Source organism: Miscanthus floridulus, chromosome 13 (genome assembly GCF_019320115.1).
Source record: "Miscanthus floridulus cultivar M001 chromosome 13, ASM1932011v1, whole genome shotgun sequence".
Classification (NCBI taxonomy): Eukaryota; Viridiplantae; Streptophyta; class Magnoliopsida; order Poales; family Poaceae; genus Miscanthus; species Miscanthus floridulus.
In genome coordinates, this window is record NC_089592.1 from 73,842,565 (window position 1) to 73,862,952 (window position 20,388).

A 20,388-nucleotide genomic window follows, 5' to 3' on the forward strand; every position below is an offset into this window, starting at 1 on the left:
ATGTATAGAAATCTGGACACAGCATAGCAGTCACTTGTTTTATCCATAACTAGAGATTTAGGCATCCAAAGAAGGTGATACTAGACTTTATGGAAAGATAATAAAATTGCCTACAACATTGTTATTATCACCAAAAGTTATTCCAAATCTAACTAGGTCAAACCTACCAATATTTCAGATCTACAGAGAACTAGGACAGAAACGTAGTAGTAGTTTCAAAATGGCATAACTGGAGTTACAGACATCAAACAAGCATGAACCTTAACTTTATAGAAATCTTATTAAATTATATAAAACATGTTTATTATCATAACTAGGTGATTCCACCATCAACAAGGTCAATCAAGCACAATTGAGCACATCTGTCCAGTCTTGGACAGATTCTGCCATGCAACTTCACAAGCTTATAACTGGAGATTTAGACCACCAAAAGAAGTGATATTTAACAATTTGGAAATATAATGAAAATCACTACACTTATTCTATTATCTCAAAGACATGATTCAAAGATTAGTTGGGTCAAACAACACAATCATTCAGATCTGTACAGAGAGCATGCAAAACCTGAAAGGGAAATTATAAAATCTATAGCTACTAAATTATCAGGCCTATGGTCTTGAAAATTTAAAAAAATCTAGATTATGAAGTTACCTAAAACTTTGGTATTCACCACAACCATAGCAAATATCATTTACACCACAAAAATAATTGCACAAGAAAAATTGCACATGCAGCCCAAGCAGCACTGGTACAGAAAACTGATAGGAACTTTAGAGAAGCATAACTGGAGTTCTAGACCTCCAACAAACATGAATAATAACTTTTTGAAAATATTATGAAGTTACCTACAACTTTATTATTCTCATATTAAGATTATTCTACAGTTAACAAGGTCAATTAATCCTATAATTGCATCTTTGTCCAAAACATGGACAGAATCTGAAATACCACTTTAAACAGTTATAAGTAGAGTTCTACATGTCCAATAAATGTAGTTCTAGACTTTTTAGAAATCTTAGCAAATTATAAACAACTTTGTTATAAACACATAAAACTAATTCTACTATTAAAAAGTCCCCACAATACCAACAAGGCAACCCTGTCTGGGTTTGAGCAGAGACAACCACATAAATTTAAGCAACAATAACTAAAAATCTACTTAACCAAAAATTATGATATTTAGCTTGTTGAAAATATTAATAAAAGTAATACAACTAATGTATTGTCATTAAGTCATGATTCATAACTTAACTGAGCCAATTAATACAAACATGCAGTCCTATTCAGAATAGGAGCAAAGCAATACATGGCATTTGTTATTTTTATAGCTCTTAAACTATCAAGACTAAACTTCTAAAATTTTTACCAAACATCAACCATCACCTGAGTAGAACTCCATAAAAATTTCACATTTATTTGAGCACACCAACTGCAGTTATGAAAAAGACAAAACACAACTAGTATTAAAAACCTAACTGCATAAATTGATTTTTACAGCAAAAACTTTAAACAAAATCATGCCATATTATAGATCTACTGTATAGATAATTTCACAAGGATTCCAAAAAGTCCTCATTTGCTATATTTGGATTTTTTCTACAGTTTACTACAATTTTCCAAAATTCAGTTGATTATATGCATATAATGAAAAAGAAAAGGAAAACGCTTTTGCACTGGGGTCCCTGCAAAAAACATAAATCAAACATCAGCAAACCGGCCCTTCTCAGTACTATTCCTCTAAGTCATGGCCTCGCACTTAGGCCCTCCCACTTCTTCGAATTCCTGTCCGCTGTCTTTCGCTCTCTCTTCATTACAGCAAGGGAGCAGCACATTGCTTGGGGCCAGCCGGGCTTGGCCATGAGAACCGGCAGCGACGGGGAGGTGCTGGTCGGGCTCGTCCGTGTCCAGCTATGGCCGCGCTAGACCCTTGCTTAGCCGGCGCAGCCGACAGCGGCAGGGCCACGACAGCTGGTGGCTAGACAGCTAGAACGACGGCGACGGCAAACGATAACGCACGGTGGGTCTTGGCTCCGCCTAGGGTTTGGGGAGGCGATCGCGGAGCCGGAGGCATACTTGGTGGTGGTGCTAGAGGGCTGCTGCAAAGGGATGCGATGGATGTAGAGCTGAGGTTGGGGACGGCCATGGCTGTGCGCGCTCTACGCGCTCAGTAGAGGCAAGGGTAGGCGAGCAAGAGGCGAGAGCGAGCGCCGGGGAGTAGGGAGTGAGGGCGAGTGAGGAGAGAGCGCTCGGGTGTCTCCGCATCAGCGTTGGGGCACGGGGCACGTGACAGCAATGGTGGGGGCACAGTCGGTGCATGGTCACCACGAAGGCAATTCATCGGACACCTGGTGTGCGCAAATCGGCCTGCTTTGGATCCTATTTTGGCATATTCCACTTGGATTCAGACCTGGGTGTCTATACTAAAGTTGTTGCTCTCTAAGTCCTCTCCAACTTTTGTTAAGGGTAACAGGCCATTAGGGCTACAGGTTAGTGGCTAATTAAGCCCCAAAGTGACAGTGTTAGTGTGTTGACAGCGGTTAAGTAAACCCAAGATTGAGGACCAAAATGGAGTCAAACTTAGTCCAACTTTTTATATGCTCTTCTCCACAATGTATACTCCAACTTTTATCTTTGGACCAAATCGAGTTGTTTAATAAAATTTGGAGAACATGGAATGCCAATGTCGATGTTAGTTAAGTGACAAAGTAAACCTTTGTTGTTTTGGAAACTATTTTTGAAGATCCAAATGAACTCCAAATTTGATGAGACTTGATCTATTATTTTCACTTTGAAAAGTATTTCAACTCATCTTAAGGAATCCAATTAAGCTACCACATGAATTTGGAAGATAAAAATTCACAAACATGTCAACTTGCTGTTGTCAATCGGGGACTTAGAATATTTTTCTGAGCCTAAGACAGCAGCTGATTCAATCTTCAAGCCTCTGTTTGACTTAGTTCCAAGCTGATCTGGCTCTTGGTCCAAAAACAAAGTTTGTTCTACTCCACTCAAACTTCAACTTTTATTTAAGGTGCAACTCCATGCAAGCACGTAAGTAATTGGTCAACACCGGTCAAAATAGCATCACGGTAAAGCTTAAATTAGAGTTTTAGACCGATTGAGGCATTTTCTTGACCTTTGCTCGACACGAAACCTTCATGACTTTTGTTGTAGAGTTAAATTAGAGTCATTTGAGAAAGGTAGCAAGGTTTGTTTGATGATCTATAATTCCATTCACTTAATAAAGCAATCAAGAAAGATTATAACTTATCATTTCATGTGACTTCTTGATTCCAAACTTCATGAAACTTTTCCACTGGTCAAGATGGATGCATGTTGATGTAATGTACATTAAATAAGCATGTTTAACATTACTCTTGCATAATCTTAACAAGGGCCCACATGTAAGTAAAGGTGTGTTGTCCAAGTTTAAGTTGGAGCTCACTCTTGTAGATTTGATCTTTCACCTTCATCACCACTTAACATGTCATGTTTCAGCTCAAACCCATTGCTTAACTGGTGACAAACATCTAGGGTGTTACAAAACTGCTCTTGCATCAACTGACCGTCCAAATCCATGTTACCCTGAGTTGCTTCCCCTTCGACCCCCAATTCTTGTTCATTGCCGCCAACACCATCAATGGATGGCCCATCCTGGAGATCCTGCATCCTATACCCATTCTCCACCACCACCTTAGCCATGTACACATTGGAACCTTAGATCACCCTATTGTAGCGGGACCCACTACTACAACACGGGGATATAGTAACACCAACTTGTGTTACTATAGGCTAAAAAAGTGTTACTAGCTCTCTTAGTAACACATTTTTTATGTGTTCCAATTGGCCATGTTACTATAGACTGATCTATTGTAACTCAGAATATGTGTTCTTGTATATATAGAAAAGTGTTACTACGTTGTAACACATTTATATATCTATTGGAACATTTGTCTAGTGTTACAGTGATTTTCTTTTGTAACAATTTTTTAGTGTTCTAGTAACACTTCCACATTGTAGTACAGTATATAGTGTGGAATGGAGTAACACATGGTTTATGACACATCTTTTACCTATTGTAACACATTCAACTTTTTAAATAAAATATTTATATTACCCTTACATGTGGGCTACACTGCAGAATCACACAAATATGACACATTATAGAATCTCATGAGCCGCAAATTTCAATAACCATAGCAAGATCCACAAATTATTTGAAGATTTCAACGTAATACTTGTTCAAATCAAGTGACAGTATAGGTACATAACAATGTGGCTCTAGCTTGAGAGCAACTACATATAGTATTGAAGAGTACAAGCCCATACTACTAGAAATGAAAGTGTGATATCTAGTGTTCTTAAATTCCATTGCTTCTTCATCCATTTTTGCACACATCAATATAAGAATTCAGCCATTAATCATTTCAACCTACAAAGAGAAAGTTATAACATTAAATATTATTCTATCTATGTTAGTTGATGTAAACTTAAAAGCTAGTACGAACATACAAATGTCAAAGTCCGAACAATTGTTACCACCTTTGGCAAGGGCATCACCAATGTTATTGTACCCAGGATGATTGATATCCACTTTGTAGAATTGATTTTGTCTCAACTCCACCAAAACATGTTTTTGGATTAGTGCTCAAAAGACCTTATTTGGATATTTTGTAGTCATGAGTACCACTATGGACCGAACCTATATTAATTTCACATATCACTTAGCAACCAACAAACATCATTTGTTTATCAAGATAATGTAGTTAAGATAAGTGATATTTTGTTCACCTACCTTCATTGGAGGAGGTTGCTCATGTTTCGGACTCTTGTGGCATGTAGCCTTGTCATGAGCTACCTCTTATTGTGCAATGGTAGTCTCTCCAAGCACTCCATGATGATCCTTACATATGAAACAATATAAAACAAACATTTTACTATAATAAATATGAAAATATAGTTCTTACATTTTGTACCTTTATTATTCTACCTCTATAGAATTCCTTGGGCAAGAATTAAACTGAAAGGAAGAGAATGGTAATTGCAATTATACAGTGTTATAATGTTATTTATCTTTAATAAATTCACATTATAAGTCTAATATATCATATTCAATGGTTCAATGAAAGGATGTACCACTATTTGTCTAGAATCATTAGCAGAGAATTATGGGGACATTGTTTCTACTTCTAGAATTAGTAATTCCTTGTCATTAGTGTCACCTTAGCATTAGTTCCAATACAAATTCTTGTAAATAATAATCACTAGGCAAATTTATTTATGGTCAGTTTGCAGAATTATTTATGGTCAGTTTGCAATTATACAGTGTTATAATGTTATTTATCTTTAATAAATTGACATTATAAGTCTAATATATCATATTCAATGGTTCAATGAAAAGATGTACCGCTATTTGTCTAGAATCATTAGCACAGCATTATGGGGACATTATTTCTACTTCAAGAATTAGTAATTCTGTCATTAGTGTCGCCTTAGCATTAGTTCCAATACAAATTCTTGTAAATCATAATCACTAGGTAAATTTAATCAATTCACAAATAAGCCTGCTAATAAGAGGTCTAATTAAACATGTGAAAATAATTATCAAGCTCACTAGTCCAAAGCTAATGATCGCATGAAAAGTTCAAAGACTATTGCAACACTATATATAGCTCACATAGACATTTCACAGGAATTATGGGTGAGATGATGTACAGGCTTGAGGAATTAATACCTAAATTCTCTTTGGATTTTGAGTCAACCCAGCCCACTCCATCCTTGGGTTATGCATGGTTCGTCCACCAATTACCAACCCTACCATCAGAGAGAGCCTGCCCTGACGTACTGCAAGATTGGGATCCCATGTCAAGGATTCCTGCTGGCAGCTGCGGCTAGGGACGCGCCGGCGTAGAGGACGATCGGTGAGTCGGTGACTAATTAAAACTTTTGCTCGGTGGTTGACACACAACCGTCGCTCAAACCAACCAACCCGTTAGAATTCATTCGTAGGCCACACCCATGCACATGAATTGCGTGTTGTTAAAAGATTTCCTCACCCATGCATAATGTGGGAGTTTGAAAATTTTAACAAAACCAACAAGGTTGAAGTATTCTGCCTTAATATTTTATATATAGAAGCATCTGAAGCACACTTGAACGTAGATATACATCCACATATTTTCCGTCAAACAGAAAAACAATGATCTGATTGTAGACTTCATCTGGTCATTTTTTTCTAAAATTTTGACTATCAACTAGTCCATCAACTCATGCTCCTGCACAGGTTCATACTAGAAATTAGTAGTTTGTACTTCAGCAATAATTAAATAGAGATACAAAGTATGATAACTAAATTTACACATAATCTTGTGGTACAGTTAATTATGATTTGTACGAGGAAATGCTTAGCTGACGTGGTACATGGAGGCTGGCAAGCAACCATAAGGCCCTTTCGAGGTGTTTTATAGCGTTGTTTCCAACAAGGCGACATAAGTCAAGAAGCCATGAGCGATGGATTAAAAACCTCCCTCAATGCCTAATGCCATTTTATGTTTCAGAGCCTCTACATGAGACATTTTACCTTTTTTTTCTTTTCTAGAGTTAGAAGCTAAACCTAGGGTGTTTAACCTAGACCAAACCGCACCCTTCTCTTTTCTCTCTTTTTAAAAATGCTAACATGTCATCCGTCATCACAAATGTAGTTTTTTTTTTTTTTTTTGCAAATCAAAATGATCACAAATGTCTGTATGTCAAGCTAATAAATGTGGTTGAGACTTATGACGATGCCATTTGCATGATAATTAATGGCAAAATCAATGTATTTCAAAAGCTAGTAAATGTCAAATTCCCGCCACCGTGTCCATTAATTTTTTTTGAGAGTGATGTGTTAACGATCAATTTAATTGAAAGTGATGTCAAAAAAGGCTTTCTCCTACATTTATTGTTGGAAAGTACTACTAGATATTTTCCCTAAAAAGCATTTACGCATATTTCTTTTCAGTATATTTTTGGAATGTCCACATTTAGCTTGTGAAAATGGTTGGTTTGTACAAAAACTACTTCACTTTGAGAATATTAGGCGGTGTCCGCCACCCTATCAATTTTGGTGATTGTGGTAGGTATATTATACTAGTTCAGGTACAGAGTACCTTACGTCCAGCAGAGAATAGCTCTCTTATCTCGTATGCTCGACGTTTACAGGGGCGCTCATGACTAGTTGCCTAGATTGCTATCAATCTAATGAGTTATGATGAGATTGGGTCTGAGGTACCGATTTGCGGGGTGGGTTATAGATAGAGTCCCGATTGGTTTGTATGAAGGTTTTCTAGTTCATTACAAGGAAATCTATCGGATATAGTTGGTTTCTAATAAGTATATAAGATACCCTCGTCTAGTTGGCCTCTCAAGTAGCCTTCTTGATATACCCCATCCCATTTGGGTTGTTTTCCATGCCGTGAGGTACTCTGGGTACATATCACTGAAAGTAGCCCCTGAGCATTCGTGCGATTTGGAGAATCGTCCAGAGGGTAATCTTGAAGTTGTTGTCTTCCTCTGATCCTGAGTGCGTGTTGAGCATGCCTAGTGATGATTTGGCGGAAGCCTTAAGATGCCTTGTCCGAGCGATCATAGTCGAGAACGTAGTCGATGATGGCGTCACCAGCTCGAGGTATCCTAGTGGTGGCATACTCGAGTAGTCATAACCGACGATGAGGTCGGAGGCGGTGTGTATTGCTCGAGGAAGGCCGATGGCGGCGTGGTCGAGTGGTGGTAGTTGATGACGTGGTTGAAGACGGCGCGACCTGCTCAAGGGAGCTCGACGGCGACGTGCTCGAGCAGTGGTAGTCGGTGACATAGTCGAAGACGATGTGCTCGAGCAGTCATTGCTGATGACGTTGTCAAGGGCGGCATGACCGGCTCAATCTGAGCCATCCACTATTGATAAGGAGCCGCCTCTATAAATAATCTCATTCTCAGAGATCCACCACTGAAAATTTATTTTTGTTGCCCTTATTATGTTTCAGACCTCACAAGCACATACTCCCTCCGTCCCAAAACATAAGACGTTCTCGCTTCTCGAGAAGTCAACTTTTTTAACTTTGACAAATTATATATAAAAGAATATTAATATTTATATACATAATTAGTATCTTAAGATAGATCGAGGTTGAATATACTTTCATAATAAATTTATTTGGAGATATAAATGTTGCACGTATTTTCTATAAATCTAGTCAAAATTGAGAAAGATTGACCTGCACGCATCACATAACGTCTTCCTTTCTGGGACCAAGGGAGTAGCCTACTATATATTGTATTATATTATATATCCTGCTGTGCATATTGTTCGATCATGAGGTAGCATCACCGAGCCTTTTGGCGGCCACTCATCAAGAAAGATCCATGGTGCAGCCTCTTAAGAAATGTAAAGGTTAGCAGCCAACAACGAGTGATCAAGGTAGCGCCCTGCCGGTTGATTTAACCTTTTTTTTTCTGCCAGAACCGAAATATAACTAGCAGCAATAAGAGAGAATTGAAATGATGATCTGCACTTGCATTCTGCTGCTTCTTCGAGATTACGTGGAGCTTGAGTTAACCATACCAAAATTCATGGTTCCTAAAGCGCAGCAAATCGTTGGCAGCGGATGGGAGAAATAAATGGCGGTATCTCAATTAACCAGGACACTGCCAAGCGTGATGCTTTCGCATTTAACATTTTCCTTTAATTTTGTGATAAGCGTGTTTTTAATATTACTACCAGTGTACACTAGAAAAACATGTCTGAGTTGAGGCAGGACCACCACCAGGCTAGGAACACAGACGACAGCTTGGTGAGTGGTGACGGCTAGCTACTTTAGCAGAGACCTTCTTTGACCTTTGCCCATCTTCTTGGGACATGCCCATGCATCGATCATTTTAGCCATCATTTTCGCCTTATTGCTGCGCGCTGTCAATGGAATATGGTAGACAAGCCGAATTTTGCAGGGAGGCATTCCTAATCTGGAAGCCCAGTAGCATTTTTTACGTGGGGAAAGCACAGTACCAAACCCATGGAAATTCACAGCCCATTATAACCCAGTGACAATCTCATCACGGCCTGAGCCATCTTCGTTGACGATCCATTATTCCTCATCCTTTTTTATCCGTTCCAAGAAGCAAAAGCAACGCTTGAACGGCCCAATTAACCCATGCGTACTAGTACATGTTACCACCACAGACCACGATGCCTTGCAAATGCTTCAAGCGAGGGGTACTATATGAGTTGTGAGGTGGATCGGAGAAGACGTCCACTCCAAGAGATGGGATGCCGTGCAATGCAGAGCTCAACGCCGCACCCTGGAATTTTTTTTTATTTTAACATTTTTTTAAAATAAATTTTAAATCTAACACCTCCGATTTTTTTTAAAACTAACACTTTTGGCCGCGCCAATTGCCCTGGCGCGGCCAAATATCTGTGCCGCGCCATCTAACACCTCCGATTTTTTTTAAAACTAACACTTTTGGCCGCGCCTATTGCCCTGGCGCGGCCAAATGCCTGTGCCGCGCCATAAAACTAACACTTTTGGCCGCGCCTATTGCCCTGGCGCGGCCAAATGCCTGTGCCGCGCCATGCAAGCTGGCGCGGCAGAGGGCTGACGTGGCGGCGACCAGGAGCGCTGACCGCTAACGGGGCAGGGCTCTGCCGTGCCACCGATCTTGGCGCGGCACTGCCGCGCCCTGATCCATGGCGCGGCAGAGCCGAATATAGCTCCCGCCGCGGCCTTCCTCCTCCCATGCCCGAGCAGCCGCAGCAGCGCAGCGCCTAGCCGCCGCAAAGCAGGCCACGCCCGCCTCCGCCCACGCCAGGCCGGCAGCCGCGCCCGCGTGCTCCCGCGCTAGCCAGCGAGCCAGCCGCGTCCGCCCTCTCCAGGCAGCCCATCGCCGAGCACGGCATGGACGCCGCGCCCGCACGTCTGCGCGCCACCCCCTCAGGCCACGGTACGGCACGGCCGCTGCAGCGAGGTACTCCCCTAATATAGTTATTATATTTAATAAAGTTAGCTAAATTATTAAAGTATAGTTAGTATAGCGAGTATAGTTATTAAACTATGGATATTACGTGCGACGATTTCAACGACTTGATGAAGTTTCTGGAAATGGTCTTGCAGATGGATTGTTGTGTTAGAGTTTTGTATGGAGGAAGTGTTAGGAGAGAAGATGTTATGTTTGAGGATATGGAAAAAGAATTAGAATGGTTTGATGAACCTCCTAGCTTCAACGACCTTTGTGTCCGTTTGAATATAAAGTTTGACGGTGATTTCACACTAAAGGGGAGGTTTGATACTGGAAAGACTAGGGCACACTATGTCCTTATGCCCTTGCGCGACCCTGCTCACTAGTCCCGCTACAATAGGGTTCTCCAAGGTTTCAATGTGCCCATGGCTGAGGTGGTGGTGGACAATGGGTACAGGATGCAGGGTGTTCATGACGGCCCATCCATTGTTGGTTTTGGAGGCAATGACCAAGAATTAGGGGTCGAAGGAAAAGCAACTCAGGATAACATGGATTTGGACGGTCAGTTGATGCAGGAGCAGTTTCATTCAACTGCAGTTGGTTGTATAAGCAATGACTTCGATGTGAATGAGTTTGAACAGGAAAAGGAGGAGCAGGAGGAGGAGGACAGGATCGGTGATGTAGTCAGCAGTGATTCAGACGATTATGATGAGGACCAAGGAGGTACAGATGCTATACCAACATCGCCTGATGCCATGGCAGTACCTGTTCATACTATGCCATTACCAGTACCAACTGAGGTTTTGCATGGTGCCTAGGCTCAGGGTAGACTAGTCATAGATTTGGCTGCAGATGATACCCCATATGATTCATGGGCTAGAATTAGCGAAGCGCAGCAGTATGTTTCACCACCACCTTACACAGCGATTGAGCTTGAGCAACTAAGGTCGAAGAACGTACCTTTCAGGGGCGTTCCAAACTATAGGGATGTTAGCATGACGGACATGGCAGTTTGTGACACCGGTCTCCAGATGTGTAGGAATTCATTATACAACCATGAGAAAGAAATCCTTAGGAAGGGAATGATATTCAACACAATATCAGAGATGAAACTCTTCCTTCAGGACTATGCTATGTACCACCATAGGCCGTACACCGTGACTCATTCGGACCAGGAGTTGAGGTACCACGTGATATGCAAAAACGGTTGTCTGTGGAGGTTAAATGCATGAAGGAGACAGAGTGATGGTAAGTGGAGGATAACTAAAGTTGTTGAACCCCACACTTGCCTAGACAATAGGGAAAAGGAAAATCATCAGCAGCTCACTGCACGTTACCTTGCCTGTCGTATATTGGGGCTCGTTGATGACAATAACGATATCTCGGTGTCTTCTTTACAACAGTCCATATCTGGATTTGTTCAGTACGATGTGACGTACGGAAAGGCTTGGCGTGCTAAGCAAATTGCTCTAGCCATTAGATGGAGTACTTGGGAGGAAGCGTACAACAGGGTGCCTCGCATCTTATGTGCAATGCATTACTACAACCCTAGTTTGAAATGGTTTGTGGACACCGGAGGGATGTTTTTCGAGACACATTGAGGCATGTCCTGTATCGTGTGTTCTGGTCGTTCGCGCAAACGGAACATGCATTCCAGTTTTGTCGGCCAGTCATACTTGTTGATGGCACTTTTCTGACAGGAAAGTACAGGGGCACTTTGATGACGGCTGCTGCTGTTGATCCTGAGGACCAGATAGTACCCGTCGCATTTGCTTTGGCAGAGGGAGAGAACAATGAATCATGGTCATGGTTCATGCGGCTTCTTCATGTGCAAGTGCTTGGCCCAACTCGCACTATATGTTTGATCTCCGACTGTCACGCAGGGCTTCTTAATGCTGCAACTGAGCATATAGATGGGTTCCCGCCTCTAGTACATAGATGGTGCATGAGACACTTTGCCGCTAATTTTTTGCGGCATCAACGGAAGCAGGAGGTATGTGACAAGGTAAAGGCTCTATGTTGTGTATGTACAGAGCACCAGTTCAAGGAGACAAAGAGAGAACTGGACAAGATGGTAAATGCAGCGGAAAAGGCCTGGTTAGAGGCGCAGATGGAACAGAAAGCTCAGTGGGCGTTAGCATATGACGAGGGGGGTTTCAGGTATGGCATCATGACCACTAACTCCTCGGAGTCCTTCAACCGTGTATTCACCAGAGTACGATCGTTGCCTGTGTCTGAAATTGTTGAGTTCTCCTTTCATAAGTGCAACGAATATTTTGTGAAGAGGTGGGGACTTGCACAGAGGAATATAGCTGAACAGGGGCGTTTTGGAAAGGCCGGAGCTGAACATTTGAAGGAGGCCGAGGAATTGGCCAAGCAGCACACCGCCGAGCCGTATGGACCCCGCCGTCATATCTTTAGTGTACGGGGCAAGGGTGGCACAAGCTTAGGTGGCGAACGTTATGGTGGACGAAACTACCAAGTTGATCTTGAAAAGGTACAGTGCAGTTGCAACATCCCTCAGATCATGCATGCCCCTTGCTCTCATATGATCATGGCTTGCAGGGTTCGCGGGTACAACTATGAGGATCTGCCATATATGTCACCCTTGTATCTCCGTTCGAACACCATTAGTATTTGGGAGATGAGCTTCGAGCCATACCTTGACCCGACACAATGGCCACCTTATAATGGTTATGACTGCGTGCTACATCCGGATCTAATGAAGGTAGGGAAGGGTAGGAGGAAGAAGAGGCGACTCAAGGGGGACATGGACGCTATGAGAGGGTACGGCGAAGATATGTACGGCGGGGGAGACTTCAACAAGACCCGTGGCAGGAATCTTTGCTCCGTTTGTAAACAATCTGGTCACAAGGCTAGTCGGCATACAGTACGAGGGCAGCATGTGATTTTATATTGTGTTCGTATTGCATAACAAGTACTTCAGATTTGGAAATGGCTACGTAATGTTAATCTGAATATTGTTAATTTGAATACTCTAACCCTTTGTTTATCAAATTGTAACAAGATGGCCCGTCCCACGCCGCACCAGCTGTACCACCTTCTTGAGGTGGAGTACGACGACCACCTTCTTCCATCGAACGACGAGGTTTCCAAGAGGCGTTCGAGGGATCCTTACATTTCTGGGACTTAGTTCATTACGTCGAACTTTTGTCGAATGAATATTGTCGCCAAAAACTTGCAGACTCATAAACCATTGAACATGTTGTGTGCGAACTTGTTGTCCATTTATTTGCTTCATGTTCGTTTCAACTTGTGCACCGTCGCGGCCGAACCAGTGGGCTACGGTGCTCTATTTGAGATAATTTCGATCGATTACATTCGTTTTACAAACCGAGTACATAATACATGGGTACAATAAATCCGAGGACATGGTGCTATATTCGGCTCTACCGCGCCATGGATCAGGGCGCGGCAGTGCCGCGCCAAGATCGGTGGCACGGCAGAGCCCTGCCCCGTCAGAGGTCAGCGCTCCTGGTCGCCGCCACGTCAGCCCTCTGCCGTGCCAGCATGCATGGCGCGGCACAGGCATTTGGCCACGCCAGGGTAATAGGCGTGGCCAAAAGTGTTAGTTTTAAAAAAAAATCGGAGGTGTTAGATTTAAAATTTGTTTTCAAAAAGTGTTAAAATTAAAAAAAAAATCCGCACCCTGCAGGTCTCTGCACTGGAACAATCAAAGGGTTTCTTCTCTTGGGTTACCCATTACTGGTTAGCTTTTGTTGTTGGTTGGCTGGTGCCATCTGCACTTATGCTTGGACTTCAGGATGCTCTTGTCATGATGACCCATGACTATAATTTTTTGTCCAGCGCTGAGTTCGCCAAAGTGAGCTGACAGTTTACAGGACATCTCTAATAGTAAGAGTCAAGTACTGACTCTTAGTTCCTAGATGTTATTTTATCATATAAGTTGTTCTTTAATTAATTTATTCATATATTCTCTCTACTGTCAAAAGAGAGAGAGAAGAGTATTGTCTCAGACCTCGCGCAAAGAGCTTAGCTACCTCTTCTCTTCATGCTCAAAGATTTTTGACCTCTCCCTCCACGTGACATCTAATACTAGCCTAGATCTGTCCATTGGAGTTAGTCTTCAAGACTTCATATGACACATTTATATAGTGCCACTATCTATATCTATATCTATATATCTTATATTTTCATCTCTACTGGCATTCTACCTCGCCATGGAAGTTGTCCACGTCAACATCCACTAGCAAATGCAATTATATCTTGATTCAAACTATTCATATCATTAAGCAACACCATTACTAATATATATTTAGAAGTCCACATCAGAGTCTACATCATCCACTATCACGCATTATGATATTTATTCATTCATATAAGTAAATATACATAGTATAATTTCATCTATGATTCCCGCAACAACGCATAACGTATATCCTTCTGGTATCTTATAATCCTAAATCCCACTGAGGTTCCATCTCGACATGTTAGCTATCCACCTTAGCAGTCCACTATTAGGCCCTGTTTGGCACAACTTTACCAACAACTTCACGAGTTGTTGTGGGTTGTTTTTTGCCAAACGAATCTTTTGAACATAACTTTACCCATGAAACTCCTTAAATCGTGCTCTCATATAGGAATGAGGTGGGATGAAGCTAAAAATAGTAGCTTTTTCACAGCTTCACCTCACACTTGTGGGCCCTGTGTGGGATTCTGTGAGAGCATGTTTTAAAAAAATCTACACGCAGAGCTGTTTTGCCAAAAGAGTCTTTAAAACAGCTTTAGCTTTGTCGAGAAAGCTACTCGTGAAACTGAAACCTAAAAAAAAATAGCTTCATTAGTAAAGCTGAGTTGTACCAAATGGGGCCTTGGAAGCAATTATAGCCCGCTAGTGCAATTATGATATATACACGTTAGCAATGAAGTGTCCAACCGACCGTATATTTCTACAGCAGTGAAAACAACAACATAATGCTTGTTATATTTTACTTTTGATAAATGAACATTAGCAGGTCTAGAAACACAAATATAACTCAAGTAAATCAGAGACAACAATAACACAAGTAAATTAGAGATAAAGATATATGACCAAATTAGACATACAAGTTTTATTAAATGGTGATCAAGGACAGGGCATACAGATTGCGCAACAACTTCATTTCAAAACATGACCAAATCAGCAGAGAATTGCAAGCAACTTACCATAGTACCATATTATGACTGCTTGTCCATGGAGTCATTTGCCAAAATTTCTACAGTAAGTAGATCAGAAATGTTAGTAACTACATATACAGGAAAGAGGAGCATTTTCCACTATTAAAACATACATCAATACCTTCTTCAATTTCCTCATAAGCTTAGAATTTCCTCCACAACTTTTCTAATGTCCACAATGTGCGAAGAACGCAACTAGCTTTGTGTACATATTAAAGCTTCAACCATGCTAGCTGATAGTGAAGTTCAAAATGAATCTAGAATATACTTTCTCCTATACTAAATGAAGATTCTGTAGCAACCGTAGAGACAGGAACTGCTAAAACATCCTTTGCTAACTTAAACAGCATGGGGGTACTTGTTGAGTTACACGTCCACCGCAATAGTAAATCAAAATCATTTGTAATCTTTTCACAGTTCTCTACAAGATATCCAGATAACTCTGAATTATTCCTCTACTCTCAATTTCTTCCTAGTGCATAGAGAACTGAGATGCTAGCAAGAGAGGGATTCCACGGCGCGGGGATGTTGAACGTCTCAGGGAAGTCAATCGTCATCCTCCATGTGAATCGCGTAAACCATGTATGAAAATGCAAAAAAAATTCAGAATGAAAGAATCTTTTATCTTACTATCTTACGACTACTAATTAGAGGCACCAACGGTGTAAACCGTGTGAACCGCATAAACCGTGTATGAACCCCCTAATTTTGCATGTAAATTACCCACCTCTGCCATTACAAAAGATAATTCAAAGCAATCAATAAGAATAAAATAGGCTAGCGGTTCGTCACTTCATGCCCCTTAAGATCGTGGTTAGAGCTAGAGGAGCCGAGCCATGTGGTCGAGTCAATTTTCTCCGTCCAACTTCCAACACCATTCCATCACCATTACTTCCATCGGGAGAAGCGTGCTCCACTAAGATCGTGCGAGATGTGGCCTCGCCTTAACTCCTGCTCTCTCTTAGTGCAATCTAAGGGAACTCCAATAGGCGCCTATCTCGCCCATCCTTCTATAAAAGCGGAGGCTAAGGTGGGGAAGCAACTACACGATTTCTTTTCTCTCAAACTTCTATCTTCTTCATCTGGCGCTCCACCTCGACACCCCATCTTTCACATCTCATCCAATGGCGGATCGGGCAATGAAGCGCCCAATGGAAGAGTCATCGGAGGTTGTCCCTGCTCGTCCCTGCTTTCGTGCCATGCTGCGACAGGACGGGGAGAGTAGCTCGGTGGTGCCACCACCGGAGAGCCGATCCCCGCTTCTAGCTATCTCTGACGATGACGATGGGGGGGCAGATGATGTCCTCATGTTGGTGGAGCAGCTAGACATGGCCACCTCTACCCTCCGTGAGGAGAGCCGGGAGGCAGACCGACTACGCCTCTCCTTTGCCGCTGCGAAGCGAGAAACGGCTGCGGCCGAGCTTGCTGCCGCCGAGGCCTAGGCACGCCTCGCTGGTAAGACATTTGGCACGATATGACCTTGCTCTTTCACTACGTGCGACATCATGTCTTTAGTTGTAGCATTTTCTTGTCGCCTTTTTAACCGTCCAGGAGCAGCTGATCGCTGCGCAGGGTGAGGCAACGGAGGCGATCCACCTTCGCTAGGTAGCCGAGGTCAATGCCCATGTATCCTCTCGGATGGCGGCCAAGAGCAACAGGCGCTACCAGGACCTCCATGCGGTAGCAGGCAATGCCGTCCGCATGCTTTTGCCTCCTGCACCTGCGGGGACGACCCTGGCGGACCGCCTCCACACCGTGCCGCCGTGGGATGTGGAGGTGGCCACATATTGCATTCGCCTAGGGGCCGCTTCGGCCATGGCCACCGCCCAACTTTGGCTGGGTGAGGACCTAACCGTGGTGGAGCTAGGGTTCCCGGGAGAGATGAGCTATCGGCAGTGCCATAACCTGATCAACGAGTTCTCCGCCGTGGGCGATGGCGTCTTGGCCACGGTGGATGTAGAGGACATCATTTGTAACGCTCCTCATGAGTAGTTCGATTGTAACATGCCTCTGCATTCTGAATAAAAATGTTCATAATATTTAGTAGTTATTACTGAGTTCATCTCGGTTTGTTGTGACTTGAACGTTCCATTTGTGCGCCTTAGAGTTCACAGACTGTATGACACGTCCATCATTAGTAGGTGCTAACATCTCCCAATCATCACCGTCTGTAGCCTTCACCGCCGCTTTCATCAATTTCCAAGCCCGCGCCTGAGTCCTACGCGTCACTCCCGCGCATATTTACAAAATTTTGCAGAAATTTGCATTCCTGCGTCTGATATAGTTGCTTACAAAGGGCGCTCCCCACCGTATCTTTCTCCTCCTCGGTGCTGCTGTTCCTCATCACCGCCCCTACTTCCTAGTGCCAAACTGCACGATCGCCCCTACTCAGCGGCATGCAAGCTGCCAGTCACCGCCGATAAGCTAGTGCTCTGCGCTGGTACGTCTCACCGGTAGGTACACAACACAGATCCACTGGTGACCAAGGTAGGTACTCATCACCACCATCGCCGCGTCGTGTACAGTATTTTAGCGGCAAAAAATAGGCTCCAACAGAGTAGGCAAACACAGCATCCATTTTGGGTCAGAGGCGATGTGGAACGCAAATAAGCATCCTCCCTCCGTCTCTTTGCGTCTCCATGCAGCGCCAGGCCCACCAGAAGGGGACGACCAGAGCTGGCTCAACACGGTGGCCACGTGGTAGCTCCACCTTGTCATGGCCAGCATCGAGGGGGGCTCTGCATCGCCGTCCTAGATCCACGCCGCACCCCCACTACCACCCTAGATCTCCGCCTGCTACTGCTTGGCCCCTGCCACCATAGGGGTTGGGGAGGGCCACCATGGTCGGTTGCCTTGCCTGCTCATAGGTGCGAGATGAGGAAGGCATGCTACAGCACCATCGCCATGTCTGTCGCCGCAGCCAACTGGCTCCCGTCAGCGTCTGTGACGGCGTTCGGCCACTCGATGCTTTCCATAGGCGAGGTGGAGCGGAATCTCCTCCCGCTCATGGACCTCGAGCCCAAGGAGAACCCATGCCTCACGCCCCTCCATGCCTGCCTCCTCGCCACGGCGCAAGTGGCTAGGAGTAGCGCCAGCAGCAGCAAGGCCCTCATGGTGGTGAGCCCCTCTCACAGATCGGACATCAAGTGGCACGCCCGCGTCGATCTGGGGTGGATTCGCGGCCAGAGTCGGCGGCGAAAGCGAGATTTGTGGGGAGGAGAAGGTGGCAGCAGCAGCAACAACAATAGCTTGTGCGTGGGGAAGGGAGGGGGGAGGGGTGGTGGTGGAGGGGGTCGCGCCTGCGGAGGACATCGCGATCTGGATGCCCGTTGTTGGGGTCTCGGGGATACTATGGATGGAGCAGGAGTCATGGGACCTAGACGTAGGTGCAGTGGAGGCCGTCGGAGAGGTTGAGGAGGACGCCGTTGGAGGGTAGCGCGGCGAGGAGCGTGGAGTCGGAGGTGGAGGCTGTCTGCGCTGGCACCACGGTCGTCACTGTTTTGCGGAGGGCTGATTTGCATTGGTTGTTGGAGAAGCTAAATTTTGGGTGCAGACCTTTTTTCCTGTGCATGAACCAGAGAATGGGTGTTGTGTTTAGGTTCTCATTGTTGGAGATAGTCTTATGCATTGTTCTTGGATTTTTATTCCCTTCTTCACTCATCTGAGTACGAATGAAGCTTCCATCTGATTATTAACAAGCTCATGAATACATCTCCGTAGTCGCTCCTTCTTTGATTCAGGCGACAGCGCTGCCGCTTCCATCACCATCCCCGCTCCACAAGATCCTCGTTAAGATGGAGGAGGATGCCCCCAACAAGAGGAACGAAGTGGCCCTCCTCATAGACCATGTATTGGTCCTCATCCTTAGACGCCTCACCACCCACTCCTTATGCAGCTGCAAGTGTGTCTGTCACTCCTAAAATAGCCTCATCTCGGGATTCGAGTACCGTAAGGAGCTGCCCCAGATTCTCGCCGAATTCTTCTACCGTAGCTGGAAATGCAAACGCAACTTCACCAGCGTCAATGGTGAATACCCCTCCTTGTTCTTCTTGCCCTTTCCCATTCAGGATGTTGTGATCTCAGATTGCTCCTAGGGCCTCATCCTTTTCTGGTACTCTGGGTTTCGCTATGTTGTCTATAATCCGATGACTAAGAAATGGTTGCTACTGCTAGGTAGCATCCATTCTTGTGGTTCATCTCGCTTGGGGTTCGATCCGACAATCTCCTCGTACTTTCATGTGTTTGAATATGGGATCAATGATGATGACTCCTTACATGTCAACATCTACTCATCTAAAACTGGAGCATAGATCTTTAAAGAATTTAAATGGGGCGAGGGTATTGTAGTATCCACATATGAGAAAGGTGTGTTTGTTAATGGTTTTATGCACATGCTGGAGTTCACCCAAATAGTTGTTGTTGATATGGAGGGAAAGACATGGAGGAAAATTCGTAGGCCAATTGGTGATGCAATCTCCATCCATGAAGCTCAGGGTCAGTTGTATTTATGTACTGCTGATACTTTGAATAGGTATAAGCTTTCAATCTGGATCCTTGAAGACTATGTTACTAGTAAATGGACATTGAAGCATAAGGTGACCATGCTGGAGCTATTTGGAAAGAAAAATATTGAAATTGGTACCAAGGTTTGTGATGTGGCCTACAGAGTGATTGCAGTTTATCTAGAATGGAATTTGATTCTCCTTGTTGGGGAGGACAAATCACTGTTTGCATATGACATGAACCGCAGTAAAGTTTATGTCCTCCCTGCCCAAGCCATCGGCTATCCTAGAAGTACCTGGAAACTATTATGCATGAGCGACGGACCTCACTATCTTCCTTATGTTCCCTTGTTCATGGAGTCATTAGCAAAGCAGTAAAGGTGCATATACTGTATTTTGTTGTAATTATATCATGCCTTTGTTCAGGTAGGTAGTTGTTTTGATTCTATATATAGGCCAATTTGGGCTTTGTAACTAAAGGAATTATGTGTTGAATACTATTAATTGTGCTGCTTTGTACAGATGGAGTCTGAGTGCTTTTGAACAGTTTTCCTGCATTGGATAGGAGGAAGAAGAGGGGTTCCATGGTGCATTGCTTACCAATTTGAAGGCTGCACTAATTATATTTATTTTTGCCTAGCAAGCAGGAGTGCCACATAGGAGTAGCACAGCTATGTCGTTTCGTTATGTAAGCCTA

The 20,388-nt window shown here is 43.6% G+C and overlaps 1 protein-coding gene across 1 annotated transcript; it reads left to right on the top strand.

Annotated features, from left to right (window-relative positions):
- Positions 1–18,063: 18,063 nt before the first annotated feature.
- On the top strand, positions 18,064–20,069 carry LOC136500027 (uncharacterized). The gene is made up of 3 exons (XM_066495469.1): positions 18,064–18,306; positions 18,930–19,037; positions 19,500–20,069. The coding sequence occupies exons 1-3, from the start codon at positions 18,064–18,066 to the stop codon at positions 20,067–20,069; spliced, it is 921 nt and encodes a 306-aa protein (XP_066351566.1).
- The last annotated feature ends 319 nt before the right edge of the window (positions 20,070–20,388 follow it).